The sequence below is a fragment of the Triticum dicoccoides genome, chromosome 6B (genome assembly GCF_002162155.2).
Source record: "Triticum dicoccoides isolate Atlit2015 ecotype Zavitan chromosome 6B, WEW_v2.0, whole genome shotgun sequence".
Taxonomy (NCBI): Eukaryota; Viridiplantae; Streptophyta; class Magnoliopsida; order Poales; family Poaceae; genus Triticum; species Triticum dicoccoides.
The window spans coordinates 544,069,204-544,081,340 of NC_041391.1; the positions used below are offsets into that span (position 1 = coordinate 544,069,204).

General features: G+C 50.3%; 1 protein-coding gene across 1 annotated transcript; it reads left to right on the plus strand.

The window, feature by feature from the left end:
• Window positions 1-7,124: 7,124 nt before the first annotated feature.
• LOC119320424 (protein ASPARTIC PROTEASE IN GUARD CELL 2-like) lies at window positions 7,125-11,742 on the plus strand. Its single transcript, XM_037594522.1, has 3 exons — window positions 7,125-7,321; window positions 7,669-8,778; window positions 11,505-11,742. The coding sequence occupies exons 1-2, from the start codon at window positions 7,174-7,176 to the stop codon at window positions 8,772-8,774; spliced, it is 1,254 nt and encodes a 417-aa protein (XP_037450419.1). The 5' UTR covers window positions 7,125-7,173; the 3' UTR covers window positions 8,775-8,778; window positions 11,505-11,742.
• The last annotated feature ends 395 nt before the right edge of the window (window positions 11,743-12,137 follow it).

Sequence of the window (12,137 nt, forward strand, 5' to 3'; positions counted from 1 at the left end):
GGCGTGGCGCGTGCGCGCGCAGAGCACGCCGCAGGGCGTGGAAGAGGAGGCCGGGCGCAGCCGAACACGGCGGGGCGCGAGCGGCCGAGGTCGGCCGGGGTCACGATCTCGCCAGGATCCCCCTCCTTCGCCCGCCCAGGGCCGCCGCGGGCGCCGGCGCGCCGGGCGCGTCCTCCAGAAGATGGTCGAGCGCTTCGGCTGGGATCTCTCCGACGAGGATGGCTGGGGCCTCCTCGGCACCTCCTACGACGGCCGCATCCTGAGGGAGGTCAACCGGCGCCAGAGCATCGGCAGCGGCAGCGGCAGCAACAGAGCCCGGCGGCGCCCTGTTCGACATCGGGGCGGCCGACCCGGACGGGCCGAGGGGGCACGCTGGCACCTGGTTTGTGGGCCCAAGCGGTCAGTTTTGTGATTAGCGCGGGCGAAGCGAGCGATTTCGCGATTTGGTAGTTTTTTGCCACGGATTAGAAAAAAAGTGATAGTTTTTCGCATAAAATCGTAAAGTGGTAGTTTTTTGACACGTCTCCGTGAAATGTGGTAGTTTTTGTTAAATAATGATGCCAGGCTGGTTCTCTAGCATAAATAAAAGTGATCTGACATGGTCTACTGTTCTGTTTTGCAGTAGACAGACACTGATGTCTCAACCATCGTCGTTCACTTCTCGGTCTCATCACATCGTCTAGAAAAGGCTGGCTAATTGGCGGGTAACCATCATCAAGGAAGGCCTGATCAATTTCAAACCAAACTATATTTCTGTTTTTGGTAAAAGTTTCCATATTTGGTGATTTCTACTGCTTAGAAAGTGCCGCAATGCAGATTTGGGAGTGGTAGCGGTTGTCTAGGGTTTCTAGACAGGGGCGAGGCAGCTTGTTGTATCTATTGCTATGGATTCCCTCTATCTCAAAAAACGCTTTTATATTATAGGATGGAGAGTAGTTAAAATACAAGTTTTTTTTCCATCCTAGTATGTTTCTTTAGCTCCTAGTCCCTATTTGTCACGCATGCTCAAGTCTACAAATTTTATGTAAACCAGATGGTACATGATTTTAGTCATGGGATCAATTTCTTATCATATTTTTGCACTTCCATGAGTGGTGAGTGCATGTTCAAATCAGAAAATTCTTAGCAATGGCTTAGAAATAGTTATCCTATATACTTAAGAAGTTCACCCCCACTATCCTATTTATCTTAACATGCACATTATCCACATTAGCAAAGCCATGTCTTCCACATTTTACCCATCTCATGCATTCACAGAATGGACCATGTCAGCATTTTCTTTTCTTAAATCGTTTAGTTTTCTGGAATAGTGTATCAGCCGTTTAGTTCATAGCTTTCAATAGCGTGACGCACCACTAAACCTTCCCTTCCTCTTCACTTACCCACCCTCTTCGGTTTCCCCTTTTCTTTCTTCTATAATTATTATATACGGACAACCGAAGAGCACCACAAGGAAACCACCGTTGCTCTCCTTCCAATAAGATTTCCTCTTCCTGTGTATTTAATCTCAACCAGGGAGCGCACTAATCCCCGGCATCCCCCCACCCCCCACCGACGAAGGAGCCGAGCAGGCGGTGGCCGAGTCTGAGGACCAACCGCGGGTACAAAGCTCAATAACGACGGAACTTCCCCGCAGTGGTGCCTCTCCAGGGCGAGGAAGCCGATGAGGGAGGATCAGTGGCAGGCACCCTCTGGCCAACGGCGGCACCGGAAGGACGGCGCACTGGAAGAGGTCGGTGATGTCGTTGTCGGGCACGAGAGCCAGGATATCCAGCACGACGTCCTATGTGAGCCTCACCATCGAGTGCACTTCCGGGTCCCCTTTCATCTCACATCTCATCTCCCCTCCGCGGCGTGACGCCCTCCGGCAGCCTCACCGCCGAGAGCGCTGCGGGCGCATGCATGTTGCTATTGTTACAAGTGTGTGCATGCCGTCGCTGGTACTGTACTTGCATGCGCACATATGCATGCAGACATTATTAGTTCTATACTAATTACCCTAGGTAGCTGGTCAATGGATCCTAGCTAAGAAACACATATCAGATCAGATACAAGCCTAATTGCTATAGATAAGAGCAATGTGTGAAATTCTTGCCTATTAGAATAAATCCGAGGCCACCGTCGATCGTCCGAGGACCAAGCAATTATCACACGAGCACGACACCGAGATTTGTTTACGAGGTTCATCGATATGGCTACATCCCCGGGGCTTGACTACGGGCGCTCCTCCCCGTGACACCGTCACAATACCGCACACCGGCCACCCGGGCGCCGGCACACGCCGCCGGCTCCCCCTTGCGCGTCTGTGCTATTATGTTGGCATAGGTTACATCGTGTGTCTACTCCCGCTATATAAGAGAGGCCTAGGATACAAGTGTCCTACTTGGACACGACTCCATATCCTGTAAACACAATACAACTACAAGTCCAACTGTAACCTACCTTGTACACAATATTCGACACAACTTTAACAAACTTCACCTTGACGAATATTCTCCACCACCTTGTATTCGTCCATGCGTCAAACTTCTATGTACATTGGACTTGAGCTTATCCCGTGAGTACCGTTGCTACTCCAAAGACTCCATGTGACTCCACCTGCAACTTGTAGTCCCTTCTTTTCTTGACCACGGTCAACACTTGAGCAAAATTAAGTTCCTTGTTACTCTAGTTCGTGCTCCCAACTTCCAGAGTATCAGTCCAACGCCATCACACTGATCCCTGACCTGCGTGAAAGTGAACAACTCACATATTGGGTGTCACACATAAGAGTTACCTGAACTCAACATCACCGCTCCTTTCTTGACCGCCCTGAAACTTGAAGGAATTTCACCATTGCTTGTAGTCATCTCGAGTCAAATTCGCAGTTATCTCACCACATGTATGACCGCCAGAGCCCTGGCCCGTCTCCATGCCCCGTGCGTGCCGCACGCCTCGCCGCTATTACCGCGTCGAGCCTTCGCTGTCCCGGTCGAGTCTCAAGGGCCGCGGACCCACACCACTCAAACCCCACTGCAGAGTACCATCGATCATCACCGACCGATGACGAGTTTCACGCTTCCATCAGACCACTGGGCTCCAGTCCGAACTACGTGTCCCTCGCTTTTCCATCCCGCTGAATAGGCTTCGATTCTCTGGATCCTTACACCGTAGCCCCTCAATCCAGCTCCACCTTCAACATGACTCCATGGTAGATGTCAGCCCACCCCTGCGCCTCATCGACTTCAAGCTCCGTGTATACATCACCTTGAATCAATCCCGCGCCATAGTCTTGTCGAAGCCACACAAGCACTCAGGCATGTGCCACGTGTTTCCATGCCCAGAAGTCGGTCACCATCAGCATCACGCACCTATGTCGTCATCGCCGATCCCACCACCGTCTTCTGTACCAACCGACTTGCAGACTGCCTAGTCCGACCCAGCCGATCTCGTTCGATTGTACGACACGCCCGAGGCTCCCAAATCGTCTTACGCGAATTTCCATCCATCACCTGATAATTCCATCTTAGTTGACATGACTTCCTGCAACGCCTTCAAGCATCTCTCTTGCGCCAACAAATTGTTTCACCTTTGTCTGCCATAACCCAAGGTTTTCAGTCCAGTCAACTTTTCCACCTCAAACTTGATACCCGTTGACGCTATAGTCCTTTGTATGGCTGACCTTGCGAAAAAATATCCGAGCTTCTAACACGTGCTCAAGTACACAAGGTGCACCAGTAGCAAATTCGTACCAAAAATCCTTGTACTCATGTGTATTAGCTCCCAAGCACAACTTTCAATGCTAATAATTGCTTTGTCAATGTCCCTTGCTTTCCAACGGATGCACAACACACGATGGATTTTCCTCTTCGCTTGACCGTCCGCGTCGCACACGTGGACTGCACTTTTGGTCCAAAACAAACCTCACGTAGCTACCCAAACGTGTCTTCAGATCAGTACCATGGGCCTCACGAGCCACGTCTGGCCCGCTGCTCCTTCTCGTCTCCAAGCCACGGTAGCAAGCCGCACAGGCATAGCCAGCCTGCCCACAAGCCGCCGCCCACGCGTCTTATGCTGAGCCGCGTGCATCGCTGCGGCTGTCCACAGCTGCTGCAACTCGCCGAGATCAATCTGTCACCGTTGTAACCACCCGCGCCGATTCCGATTACTGCTGAAGATTACAACGCGACCAACTCTGCTTTAGATCACAACTCGCCGACGTCCTTCGTCCGTATTATGATCGCATCATGCAGATTCCGGTCGGTGTTCTTCCTCCTCCAAATCAACATCCACAGCCTCCGAACAACCTAGCTCATGATACCACTTGTTATCAAAGTTCCTTTACTTGATAATAAGAGCAACTCCAACAGCTCCCCAAGAAATCTTCCCCTAAAAGTGGTTTTTTGGCCTTCCCATAAAAGTTAGGGAAAGTTTTTTGAAAGCAACTTTTAGCCGTTCCTCTAATCTTCTTCCCCTAAATGCATTTATTTTTTATTTTTTATTAAACAAAAGGTAGATGACCGTTAGGACCCACTAGTCAGTGACACCGGAGGGCCATGCGGTGGCCATGGGCAAGGGGCGTGGCGTGGTGGTGGGCGAGCGGCGACGGGTGGTGCAGGCGGCGCGGGCCACGGCGACGGGGTGTCGCAGGCAATGCGGCGTTGGGCGGCCGACAACACTGGTAGTGTTGGGCGGCCGACGACACGGGTAGCGGTAGCGGCATGGCGGCGTTTCAGCGCGACGGCCTTCCGGCAAAGTTCCGGTGGAGCAGCGACATTTTGACAAACCGTACGCGGAAGTGTGAGGCGGTTGCAATCCCGCCAAAAAGATATAGAAATGCCATCCACCGGTAAATTAGCGAGAAGAAATGACCTCTTTTACCGGATCCTTTAAATATAAAGCCAGTTTACGGTAACTGTTGAAGAGATTCTTTTGCCCTAGCTTCCCTTAAACGGCGGTTATTTTAGAGAGAGTGGAACTGTTGTAGTTGCTCTATCAACCAAATACATTAGCAACATATATCACATTTGCTATCATGGGTTGACAAAAAATGTAACCTGGATCAGTCCATTTTGCGCATGCAATGAGGCCAAAGACGGGGTGCCCTAGTAAGCGGCAATGAGACGCACGGTCAGCGGATGGCGAGGACGAGCCCCGAGCAATCCGGAGTCGGGATGATGCCTGAGCGGAGGCGCTGGTGCAAGGGAGTTAGGGGTTGATGGTGGGTTCGGGTGCGGGAAGGTCGTCGACAATCGTATGGTGCCAGATTTTAGAGGAATAGTATGGGGCGTCGGCAGCATGGTGGAAAAGGCGGGTTGGCCTGGGCGGGACGACAGCGAGGCATGCGCCGAGAGGCAGCAGGCGGTCAGGACGGCCTCGGTTGGTGGCAACAGGAGAAAGACCGTGAAATTGTTATCCAGTGACTGAAGAAGGTGAAGAGTAGGGCATTTTGGAGGTGCTATAATATTTACATCCACAAACACTCTCAAGCCTTCAATACTTTTAGTGGAGGTGGACGAACTCATGGGGGAGCATGACCGGGTGCATGCAGGAAGTTTATTTTCCCCATTGGGTCATGACCCTTTTGCCTCTTCGGATGTGTCTTAGATGGCCTGATTGAAGTAAAACAGACTAAAAACCAGCATATGCATATAGTATAGTTGCCCACATCTAGGTTGACTGCATGAGGGAATCAATATTGACCCGGCGTTTGGTTGCATGTGTTGCATTGGGCACACAAACTACATGGTGTTTGGTTGCAAACTGCATAACATGCTATCAACACTTTTTCACTAGTGGTGACCTTACCACACACAATTTGAATATAGCTTCAGTCCTTATTAGGAAGAAATCACAATTCATCCTAAGTACTAACAAATATCAGTACAAATATAACAGTCAAATGGCTCAATAGGGAAAAGTTCATCGATGCCGAACTAGTTGGAAGTCCACTCTTCTTCTTCTTCTTCTTCTTCTTCTTCTGTTGTTGTTGTTGTTGTTGTTGTTGTTGTTGTTGTTGTTGTTGCTGCTGCTTCTTCTCTTCTCTTCTGCTGTTGTTGTTGCTCTTCTTCTTCTTCTTCTTCAGATTCTTGTCTGACATCTTTTATCCCACTCAAACGATTACTACTCCTGAAGGTCTGGACAAGCCTGTCAAAAGGTGCTCTTTTCATTCGAAGCATCCACAAAGTCTTCGTGTCACTGCAATTGTAGATGTAGTTCAGGTTCGCTATTCTCTTCTGATAACGGCTTAACATTGGAGCATAACGGATGACAGTCTTGTCACCACGACGAACAACTCTCTTGTGAATCAACATGAGTAATGACTGAATCACAGCTATCAGTACTGCTACCTGAACTACCAGCTTTGTCCGTTCATCCATAACCTAGACGATACCGATGGTGCGGTGAGCAATGGGGAAATCAATCGTACACCTTGCCTAATGGCCTAACAAATGATCTAACATAGGGGGGGGGGTCCATGTTGTTTACTGGCTTCAGAGACGGTGACGAGGAAGGAGGGGCCATAGCTGAGTCGAGGAAGACTAGACGGTGGCCAAGAGGAAGGGGAGAAGCAGCTTCCGTTGTTGAAGAGTGCTCCTGCCGCCTCCGCCGTTGCTGCTTGCGCAGATCTTAGTCGCGGCAAATGGGGCGATGAGGCTAGATTTCGCGCCATCATGCCTCGGCCGATTTTCATCTCCCGCAATCTTCACTCATTTCGCCTTGCACCGTCGCGTGCGAGCTGCATCCTTTTTGGCCGCACTCATCCTGTCTCGCTGGAAAGTGCTGGTTCGAGAGTTTCCAGTGAGTCATGCTCTCGGTTGCTTTAAGGTTCATGGCGATGCGAGTTAGCCCACTCTATTTGCAACCAAACACATTTTTCTTGACCCAACTCGACCTGATTGGAGGTAATGCAAGCAACCAAACACGCCTAAATGACTCGACCCGCTTCACTGTTTAAGATTTGGCTCCTGTCTATTCGCGTTCCAAAATGAGCGATTTCTTCTTTCCATTTCCGATGGATAATACGCGTTAAACGAACTGTTACGCCATGTGCACGCCGGCCCCAGCCCCGCCCCAGCCCGGCGCGTTCCTTGCTCCTACGCTTTATAAAAATGGCGTCAGCCAGAATTGCTAGCACTCATCCCATTCGTCTTGTTCATTCCCGCCGACCATCCTCGGTTTTCTCGCCTCCATATGATGCCCATGATGACCACATTTTGCAGGTCACGGGTCCGCCTCCTCCCCCTCGTCGCTGTTCTCGCCGTCGCCGCCTCTCTTGAGCCACTCACACCACTGAGCAAGGCCATGGCCATAGACGTCAGTGCAGTGGCAAAGGGCGGCGGCGACCCGTCAAAGAGTGGTGGAGTCACAATGCTAAAAGGAAGACCCAATCGCAAAAGCCACTTGCTTCCTTGATGTTTCTCATCTCTTGGGAATTGTGGAAAGAGAGGAATGCACGGATCTTCCGTAACGAGGCCGTTCCAATGGGTGTCATTGTCACTAGGATTAAAGAGGAAACCTCGCTTTGGAGCATTGCAGGGGCGAAGCACTTGAGTAATGTAATGTCGCGAGAATGATTATTGTAATTCGGCCACGGGCCTTAAACCTCTAAAACTTCTCTCTTAATCAATGAAAATGGCAAATCTTTTGCCTCGTTTCAAAAAAAAAAAAAGGGTGGCGGCGGCGCTTCGGTGTTGGACAAAGCCGCTCTTTCTTCGTTGAACAAGAAGTTGAAGGATGTCAAAGAAGGGATCGAGCACGGGATAGAAGTTCACCGTTTCTGGGATGATAACAAGGACGAGATCAAAAAGCAGCTGCAGCCTCTTACGCCTGGAGCCCAAGGGAGTTCTCCGTCGGGCTACGTCGTCGACACCGGGAATCTCAAGTCCTTGGTTTATGGCATCGACATCAACAGCCCGGTCACGCGGACCGGCCCGTGCGAGGTCGGCGCACGCGCGGTATCGTGCAGCGCCCCGGCATGCCGGCAACTATACGGCGGGGAGCCGTGGCCGAACTGTACCCTCGGCCCGGGAGGACCTCCCTGTCGTTACCCTTACGCCGATCATCACTTCCTGTACCAGGGCAAAGCCACCTTGTTCACGAGGCCCACCGCCATGCCAGTACCCCTCTCACTCCCACTATATGCGTGCAGTCCCGGAGGTGGTCCCTCTGCCGCCGGCGCCGTCCTCAGCCTCGGCAGATCAGGCACCCTGGCACGCACAGTCGGGGCTTTCTCCTACGAGCTCTCCGACGGACAGGGCGACGCCATCTGGCTGGGCGCCCAGAGGGCGCGGCGAGTCCAAGGCGGCAAACCCACTCCGCTCATCTCCAACCCCCTGTTCCCCAACCGCTACTACGTGCAGATCGCCAGCATACTGGTCGGCAACCAGCCGCTCCAGATCCCGCGGGGAGCGCTCGACATCCAGCAATACGGCCGCGGCGGGGTTTACCTGAGCACAGCCATGCCGGTCGGCATGTACCTCAACGGAGAGGTGTACGACCTCCTCAAGGCGGCGCTGCAGGCGCCTGGTGCCACTGCCAACGGCCTGTGCTACTCGGCGGACGCGAAGGTACCGCTTCCCACCATCACTCTCGAGTTCGCCGGCGATGCCGTCATGGCGCTGCGGCCAGGGAGCTCCGTCTGGAAGACGCGGGCGGATGGGGCGCGGTGCCTGTCTGTCTTGCCGTCAAGCACCGGCGAGACCATCGTGGGTACCAGGGCCCAGATGGGGAGGCTTATGACCTACGAGCTCGCGACTGGCAACGCCTTCGGTTTCGGTACAGTCACATTTTAAGCTGATTAGAAGAACCCCGTGCGTTGCAACGGGCCACATTAACTTTAAGAGTTCAATATTACGAAATTGACGATCTTTTTTACCATCAAATCCTCTCACATACATATTCTCCCTCCCTCTTCCTCACTCTCTCTCCCCCTCTCTCTCTCTCTAACACACACACATATCCATCTTATTGGGTACGGGACCATAATTCATCTATTTCATACACACGCGCTAGTGCATAACAATATGGATTATGTATATTATATTTGCCACCAGAACTGAGGGAATTAATTTCATGTAAATAGGCCAGCCACAGCTCCAAGAATGCGCGGAGGAGGTGGCCTGGGTCAGCGTCGGCGCCGTCCGGCGCGGGCCACGGGCCCGCTTCCAAGTGCACGTGCAATGCACGTCTTCACAAATATTATAACCAGATGTGAGAAATCACATACTAACACGATGCTGCAATCAATTTGTAATTAAAGAAGCCAAAAGTCTTTTTTCTTAAACCAGAATTCCTTATGCTGGAGTTTAAACAAACCCCACAATAACATGATCAATTTTTTTTGCTCTACTTATCACCTAATTAAGCAAATGCATGACTTATGAAGGAGATAAGAAATCATGTTAACTTGGAACTAAAATTCCAACAAAAGAGTGAGGAACAAACCTTTTTATCATTGCTCTAAAGTCTGAACCTCCCCCTATTTGTTAGTGAAATGTGAGTATGCTTGGAAGATAATAATTTCTTATGCAACATATGCTTTTACATCTGAAAGAGCTACAAAATATGTTGACCTACCTATGTGCACTTCCTAAATCAAGCGGATAAAATTATTTCTATCGACAATATAAAATACTAAACATTAGAAAGAAAGGGACAATGTCTACTAACCATGCAAATATTCTGACCATGGGATATTTAGGCTGGCGTATATGGAAAATTAAAGCTAAAAATGACTCGATGAGTTAGGGATACATCAATAAATATTGTAAAAAGTGATAAAAACAAATCTGCAGCAACTCGCGACCCCACGAACTCGTATTCGCAATGAGCAAGTTAGTGAGGCCGCCACGGTAGGCTAGCACCAAGGGACAAGGGCAACAACCGCCTTCCCATCCAACCTACTGATTGTGCCGGCACTACTTTCATCCTAAGCCCATGAGTACCGCTAGTGTGTTGCCACGTACGGAGAAACTACGAACTGAAATTTTCATCCAAATCATGAAAAATGTTAATGTTCCTCTCCTCTCCCATCCCTAGTGTGAACATACCCAATTCGTGGTTGACTCGCTACATTCAGCGTAACTCTGATGTGCACTGCCCTCGCTCTTGATTAGTTGCCGCAGTGCCACGCATCTACGCCAACAAGCTGGGGAAACAAATGCAAATGTTACACCGAGTCAAAATCAACCATCCCACAATTGTAACAATAGAAAAGATAATAACCAAAATTTAACAGAAGAACTACTGCTTGGCTCCCAGATCCATCTCGATAGCCCTTGATCTGGCTGTTGAGCTTCTCCTAGCCGTCTCAACATCACGTCATTACCAAACATGTAGTGGATGCCTAGTGGGACAAGGATTAAGAAATAACATGAGCTGAAAAATACGATGGCTGTCAATTCCATAAGACGATCCAAGTATTTTGACAAAACAGATCGAAAGCATCTTGTATAATCTCAAAAAAGCAACTAAAAATATGAGAAATGGATTGATGAAAATCAGCCCCTGCTCTCATTCATGCTCGCTTTTGTAATGGGAGGCAAGGAATGGGGATACCGAGAGAAGAAAGGATAACATGGACGGCAAGCCTCCACCACCGGCAAGTGGGGTTGCTTCACATCCAATCTCCACGGCCGCCTCCTTCATGGGGACGAACTCCCATGTTCACAACCGGGCTCCCAATTGACCGCTGCCTCGTCGACCTTGACGACGAAGTAGTCCCTCCCTTTGATCCCATTCGCAACGGAGGCAACACCCATCCCAGTGGACGGGTCTGCGGTGAGATCCCTACTGAATTGTGGTTGCGCCTCCCCACACCTCACCGCGGGACACATGAGAGGGCGCTGTTGCCATGGTCAGGCTTGGATGGGGAAAGGAGGCGACATAGCAGCAACGGCGCCTTCGCCGGGATTGGTGGCGACGGTGGCGGCGAGCGAGCGGGAGGACGGCGGCGGCGAGAGAGTAGGAGGGTGGTGGCGGCAGTCCATCGCCCGCCGTGATGTGAGAGGAGGATGGGGATGGGGCCGTGATCTGGACGTATGGAGCGATCGAGAGGAGGGGAAGCAGGCGGCTGGGTTTTTCCATCGTGCGGGGTTTGGGGGAGGTCAAACGAGAGGTTTTTTTGTGTGCGGGGGGCAGAGCAACGAGGGCGGATGTAGGGAGACGAGACGCGGTCGGTTGGCAGGAAAAAGAAAGGTACGCATTTTTTTAGGCAGTAGAGATGATTGATAATAAGAAAGGGAAAATCACATCAATATAAGGAAATATCCCATCAATATTCGATTGATTGCGATTTATTTTTTATATGGTAACTAATCTGATCATTAATACTTGATTGATTGCGATTTATTTTTTATATGGTAACTAATCTGATGGGTTTATGTGAGTGGTGAAGCGAAAAGGCAGGTGGGAGGGAGACGAAATAAAACCAGCGAAATAAAACCAACGAAAATGATGAGGCGAAATAAACCAGCGAAAAAGAACCGGCGGACTATTCACCAACTTCTCCATTAGGAGTAGAGAAAAGGGGTCTTGCGAATAAGTGTGCCGCATTGTCTTGTTTGCGTGCTCTGTTGTCATGTTTGTGTGCAAAACTCAGCTGTGTTGGGTGGTGTGTTGAGCGTTTTGTAACCGTGTCCAGGGGGATTGATATGGAGGGAATGGAACTGAGAAAGTTAGGTGGTGTGATTATTAACTCAGTTTGCTGTTTGCCAGAGCACCTCCAATACATGATGGAGATGTATAAATAACCGTTTTTTATATCATGAAGATGTAATTTTTTTACTCCAAGTACATCGCTTTTTTTTCGAGGGTACGCAAATTGCGTACCATAGCTTTATAGAAGGAGAAAAAAATCAATACATGACATCTACCACTCGCTGCGAACAACGAGCGCAACACAACACCACAACCGACTATTCTCAGGACAGCCACACACGACAACGCAAGTACAACACGGAAAAACCTGCCCAAAACCGAAACACCTCGTCGCGTCTTGAATCTTGATCGACACCGAACACCTTTGAAGGACAGCAACTCCAGCTTCCTTTGGATTCATCCGCGACGACCATACATAGCGCCAGAGGAGAGAGGTCAGGGCCACGACGAACACCGGAGGAGCGCCAACAGGAAACTCAGTCTCCTCGCACGATGCT